The 6440-nt window shown below is 46.8% G+C and overlaps 1 protein-coding gene across 3 annotated transcripts; it reads right to left on the bottom strand.

Annotated features, from left to right (window-relative positions):
- Nucleotides 1–1360: 1360 nt before the first annotated feature.
- Nucleotides 1361–6003, bottom strand: SLC35C2 (solute carrier family 35 member C2). 3 transcript variants are annotated; one of them, XM_008633990.2, is made up of 7 exons: nt 4731–6003; nt 4437–4509; nt 4112–4280; nt 3737–3820; nt 3232–3407; nt 2401–2530; nt 1361–2256 (listed from the first exon to the last, which is right to left on the bottom strand). In XM_008633990.2, the coding sequence occupies exons 2-7, from the start codon at nt 4500–4502 to the stop codon at nt 2141–2143; spliced, it is 741 nt and encodes a 246-aa protein (XP_008632212.1). In that variant the 5' UTR covers nt 4503–4509; nt 4731–6003; the 3' UTR covers nt 1361–2140. The 3 variants fall into 3 exon arrangements, with proteins under 3 accessions (XP_008632212.1, XP_017588675.1, XP_017588670.1); XM_017733186.1 differs by having other exon boundaries at nt 3343–3407; XM_017733181.1 differs by lacking the exon at nt 3737–3820.
- Between the last annotated feature and the right edge of the window lie 437 nt (nt 6004–6440).

Below are 6440 nucleotides of genomic sequence, written 5' to 3'. Positions count from 1 at the left end.
GCACTGCCCTGCACCAGCATAGTCCCACCCCTCCCCTCCCAAGCTTTCCCACAACTCTGCCCTGCTCCAAGAGCTCCAAGACAGAGCTGGAGTTCTAGGGCATCACCTCTGTCTTAAAAAGGAAACAAGGCTGGAAGCAACAGACTACATGGCTCTACAGGTCACAAGCACAATCACATTTCATCTTCAAGCACCGTATCTGGTGTAAATTCTGGCCTGAGAATGAAGTTCCCTTTACCTTGGATTTACAGGGACCTGAAATCTCAGTCTGGGAGTCACACAGCAGAAGGATGCCTGAGGTTCAGTTATAGAAGAGTGGAAAGTGAAATGAAAGAGCAGCTGTGATACTGTTGAACACAGATCACGTGCAGAAAGCACCACTGCCCCACATCAAGTACAGAGTATTTGGGGCTTGGAGCTCACAGCTATTGGCAGGGTAAACACGGTGAATCCTGCCAGAAGGATCACAAGTCCCAGCTATTGGAAAATCCAGCTAGGGACAGATCAAGTCATTCTCAGCTCCAGGCATTCTACTTGACGCACAAAATCCCTTGCTCTGCCAGCCTGGTGTGGACGTGCTGGTTCAGTAGCTTTACATGAGGAAGCTGCACCACCTGCTGTCTGGTCTGAAGCCAGTTACCAGAACATGATCAAAGATGATCACTAATAACAAAAGTTTTCTTCAGAACCAGTTTTTTACAGGACGTGCTCTTGATTAAAGTCATCAAGAAAGACTTCATATCTGAAAACGATGAAGCAAGATCAACAGACGGACTGTTTAGTCAAAATGGTTCAAGCTCTCAAACAGAATATGAGAAGTTCACTTTAATAGCCAGCTCCTGTCAGGATAAAGATTGTACTGTTATCCCTTTGGGAAACTCTGTCAAGTTTTTTCCACTCCAAAAACTACAAAAGCTAGCACTGAACCAAACTTTGAAAGATGTGGAAATTCTGCCATGTAAAAAACCAGCCCCCTGCCCAACACCACTTGAGGCTTAGCAGCAACGAAAATGACATCTTGAACCCTGCTATTCCCCCTTCCTGGACTGCAGCACTACCTGGTCCAATCAAATGGGGCGAAGAGATAAGATTCTTACAAAAAGCCACAATACTAAAAGTCTTCTTAGGATATAGTGCATGAAGACAGACCAGTCAGTAAGTTCTCTTGGCTGGCATAAATATGAGAGGCTGCAGGAACATCTCCCTAATTCTAGAGATCAGTGATAGCTGGGCTAGTGTTTTGTGTGCCAGGCCTTATGGGCATGCAGTAGCAAGGTCAGTGCAGGACTCAAAGGAAAGGAGTTGAGAAGACAAATGACCTCTGCTTGATGAAGCATAGGTACAGAATGTACAGACGAAAGCAAATCAGAAAAACACTTTATTTAAAAAGCAAAAAATCCCCCCCTCAAAACCCCACATACTTTCTGATAAGCTTATTGCTCGTTAGATCTCCTGTGACGCTGCTCATTCTCCTCTTGGCCTATAGCACCGGAAGTACTCCTGCATCCCTGTCTTCCCTCCGACCAACATCATCTGGAAATGTTCATCATGTTCAATTGGTCCCAAATATCAACATTTAATTCTGTCCTTACTATGCACACAGAACATGGAGGTCACCAGGCACAAAGGCTCTTTCTCACTGGGACAACTCTATGGATTTATACAGTCATGTGATCCCACCAGGATGGAAGTTCCTAATTTGCAGAAACATTAAAAAAAAAAAAAGAGAAGGTGTATCTACCTTCTCCTTTGCAGTCAAAACCTAAACAGCAGTAAAATCATCCCTGAACCACTCAGCCTGCAGTCCAGACATGTCCATGCTCATTCTACAGCTCATGGTCTACACTCTCAGTAAACAGCCTTCAGGATCCCCTAATAGACTTTTTACAGCTTTTCCCTGTCTCATCACGCCATTCTACATCCACTGAACCAGGGCTTGTCTTCCAAGTTCCTGTGAAAGGGATATTGCCTGTTTCTTGTGCAGCATCTACAGATCCACACTGTAGCAAAACAGCAGAATTCTCTCACCAGGCCCTGGCTCTGCTCTGCGTGGTCAAAGAATCTTTTGGACCTTCCTCCTGGATAGCTGTCAGGCAGGTTTGGTAAGAACAGAGCAGGTGGCTTTATGCTTCATGTTCAGTCAGTGCTGTTGTGGGGTTTCAACAACCTCTTCCTCAGCATGTTCAGGGTGGCGCAGCAGCAGCTCCAGGTCAGGGTCAGAGCTGGCCTCTTTGTGTGGCTCCAGTGCTTTGTCACCTGCATGCAGACAGCCTGTTTAGTGACAATCTTGCTGGCGTTCCCACCAAACCTGGCGCTGTCAAAGAGCTGGAACCAGACACAGCTCCTAGTGAAGCAATGAGAAAGCCTACAAAGAAAGAGAAAGTGATTTAAAACAATCACCTTTGGAATTCATGGCTTTGAGAACAACGTGAAGGGAGATTCCCGACAGGCAGACAGCAAAGCCCAGCCAGTTCAAGAGACTGAGGTGGTCTCCCAGTAAATGTGTGGCAAGGAATAAAATGCAGATTTCCTGTGGAAACAAAAAACCATGACAAGTGGCAGGGCAAGACCTGAGCAGATAGGCATGAGACATTTTACAGCTGAAGCCTAGATCAAGATGTCAGGCTGCTAAATTTCTATCAGCATATTCTTTCATGCGCACAGAGTTCTAAAAACAGTTTCTAGAAACAAACAACCTGTCAAACTGGGATGTGGGATTTTAAGTCATCTGACTGCATAGCTCAGTTACAGAGGAATCTTGCAACTTCTGGATCAGAGCAATTTCACATACCACAGTTCAGCTCAAAAGTATGTGTGCTGGACCCCTCTGAGGAGGGGAGGATGTGCCAAACTAGGTTACAGAGATAGCTCACACCAGTGGTTTGGTCACATGCAGGTCTGATGCAAGAGCTTGCCCTTCTTAGCCCTCCTTTCTTCCACACCATCTGCTACTCATGAGGGCCATGTGTTTTAGTCTATCCCACATTCCAACAAACTTTGATCATTAATGGTATTTTTTATAGTACAGCCACTAGTCTCTGGCCCTTTGCTGTCAGGGACCAAGAGACTTCACTGCAGAGACTGCAAGGCAAAGCATCAACCTCCTGTGCAAGGAGAACAAAAATAACAAGCAATGATTCCTAAGGATCTAAGGAAGCTCCCACCACATAAAGCCCAATAGGGATGACTCAGTACTTGCCTTCTAGTATTAGCACAGGAACCATGCCTTACCTTAAAAATGCCAGCAATGGAAAGGGTGAGGCTAGATGTTCTGGAAACCAAGAGGAACTCAGAAAAGCCTAGACCAAAGGCAAGAATTCCACCCAAGAACAGCTTCCCTACCAGAGAGAACAGCATCCCTGCTTCATGGAAACGGAAGAGCTTCTCTGATATGGACAAAGGCAGGCCTAGGAACAAGACAATGAGTAGCAGAATACCATTCCCACCTCCCAGGATTCCTCTCAATAAGATTGAGGGGGTAGGCTGCTCACATTCCAGTATCATGAGGATGTGGAGCCAGTTCTTCACAGCCCTTACTTCCACAAGTGTGGCAGGCAACTACTTCTATGCACTCTTTAAAGTCCTGCCAGCATAAGATAAACCCAGGTCTCTAACTACTTTGCAGATTTCATAGCTGTTCACCTATCTGAGTGAATTATCTCAAACAACAAACTGCTACACAATCTCCCAACCACTCCATAAAGCTACCCCTGCTTTCTCTAATTAACTCACGCACCCTCAAACACCGCAAAGAGTGGGAAGAGCCCCAGGAACATGAGCGGCTGCAGGTGAAACATGATATCAATGGGATTCTGGAGCCCTGAAAGAGGAGAATCAGTAACAGACCAGGTAGCAACAAGCCAGGGAATAACACAGCTCCCAGAGCCTTTATTAGCACCATTCCTGGACATACACCTTATTTGTGATGCCCACACCTGTGCTGCTGCAGACACCAAGCCACCTTCATTACCCATCAACAGATATCCCATGCCCAAGGTTTCAAACACCTTCCCTTACATGAGATGTTTTGTTTCTGCAGCAAGGGCTATCACCTCTCCTTATTCCCCTCCCTGTTACCAGCACCACCACCCCCTCCTAACACCCTGCATACCCAGTTCAGCCTTCTGCATCAGTATCTGCGTGAGAGTCCAGCGAATGCCCCCCAGGAAAGAGGCACAGAGCACCAGCACAAACCCCTGTGCGTTGAACTGTGTGGACTTGTAGGTGAACATGAAGAGTCCCCCAGCGATGAGCAGAACCACCAGCAGCAACGTCACTCTCTGCAGGAGAGCAAACACGACAGACACAGGCACCTCCTTCCTTTCAGATTCACCCACATAATTGCATCATTCCTCTACTTACACGTTTCTTGTGCATGCACTGCCTATTTTCCTGGGTCTGACCTCCCTCCCTAAAGCATTGTGTGGAACCCTTACCATTTCCTCCAGCTTGAAGAGCAGTGAAAAAAGCAGGATGAAGAGAATGGCAGAGGATTTGGTCATCGTGTAGCTGTAAGGACCAAAATACACTGTCAGACTCCTTCAGTGTAGCTCTTCCCATCAAAGTATTATTAGGAATCAGATCACCCATTTCTACATTGCTATGAGCAAACTATCACAGACCCTGCATGCTGACCCCACCCATCAAACACCTATTCAAGAAACAGACCCTGGCAAAGCACTCTCCAAACCCCACCAGAGGCTCCCAGGGAACGTGGTGTTTGTACTCACAGGGAGACAGTGACGTACAGGAAGCTCCAGTTACTCAGCCCAATATCCAAGGAAGTTGACAGAGCTAAAGAATCAATGAAAAAGTCCTGAAGTTAACTGTCTTCCATGACATTAAACAAGGCCACCACAAAACCCTGCTTCATGGCCACGAACATAGAGAGCAGAGCAGAACCAGGGGAAAAAAAAAAGCTTTCCTCAAGTTAACTCTTTAGAATCAACATAACTCATATTCTTAGCTCTTTATGTTTCTGTCCTGTTCCCTGTGAGTCAAGTTTGGCTCAGCATTGCTCTCACTCAACATGCATTACAAAAAAGCCAGAAATAACTCTTGCCCTCCTGGTGACTGAAAGTGATTGCAGTTTTGCATAAAATCTTTCTTGAATGTATCAGAGCATGGTAAGTCCGAGGGCCACTGCAAGAAACCTGAAGAAGCAACAATTATCTGCACACAGCCCTAATCCTGATGCAGCTTTCGGTACAGTCTGTTCTCCCTTCTAGGTAAGTTTCCTACCACAGGAAACAGTGTTACTGATCCAAGGGCAGGCTATGCTGAAAGGTGAAATTACCGCAGATGTGGAGGAAGCATTTTTCAAGAAACCATGGGGCATGTTGTATGAGGTATTGCAAACCTTGCCAGAGATCATAGACCAGATGCTGTTCTGTGGGAGCCAATACAACACACAGCCAAAGAACTGCAAAAGTAGTTACAGTTCCATGCTCCAAGTAGGAGCTTCACTTCTTGGCCTCAGGTACAGTTCTGTGTGCCATGAATGAGGAATTCTCTACCAGGCTCCAACCTGAGAAAGATGCTGAGTTAACATAAACGTAAGCATGGCTTGATACCAGTGTTAGAGAGAAAATGCTACTTGCAGAGACAACTTATCACGGTACTGAAGAAGGTTCTCATTGTTTGTTCTCATGTGCCAGTGGCTCCTTCAGAAAGACACATTCTGTGTGGCCTCCCCCTATTCTCACACATCTTTGTAATGAGCAATGAAGGTAATAGGTCTCAGGCTGAATCTTTAAGTTGCATCTACACCTGCCCTGCACCTGGTAGGGAAACACAGGGGCAGGAGCGAGAGCTGCATCCCACGGCTCACCCCGTCCCAGGGAATTGGCTCTGAGCACCTCAGGCAGACAAATGGCTCTGGAAGCGGCCAGAGTGCCATGGGCACCGCCTGAGCAACCTCACAGAATCATAGAACATGCTGTGTTGGAATGGACCCATCAGGATCATTGAGTCCAACTCCTGGCCCTGCACAGGACACCCCAAGAATCCCACACTGTGCCTGAGAGCATTGTCCAAATACTTCTTGAACTCAGTCAGCCTTAGTGCTGTGACCACTGCCCTGGGGAGCCTGTTCCAGTGCTCAACTACCTTCTGGGTGAAAACCTTTTCCTAACATCCAACCTAAACCTCTCCTCTGATTCAGCTTCGTATGTTTACTTGGGTCCTTTCACTGGTCACGAGAGTGAAGAGATCAGTGCCTGCCCCTCTGCTTCCCCTCATAAGGATGCTGAAGACCACAAAGAGGTCTCCCGTCAGTCTCCACTTCTCCATACTGAACACACCAAGCGACCTTAGCCGCTCCTCATAAGGCTTCCCCTCCACTCTCATCACCATCCTCGTGGCTCTCCTCTGGATGCTCTCCAACAGCTTAATGTCTTTCTTATATCGTTGTGCCCCAAGTTTATGGCCCACTCCCGCTT

The sequence above is a fragment of the Corvus brachyrhynchos genome, unplaced genomic scaffold (genome assembly GCF_000691975.1).
Source record: "Corvus brachyrhynchos isolate BGI_N302 unplaced genomic scaffold, ASM69197v1 scaffold10, whole genome shotgun sequence".
Classification (NCBI taxonomy): domain Eukaryota; kingdom Metazoa; phylum Chordata; class Aves; order Passeriformes; family Corvidae; genus Corvus; species Corvus brachyrhynchos.
Note: the sequence above shows the minus strand (reverse complement) of the source record. Positions and strands in the feature narration are given on the sequence as shown.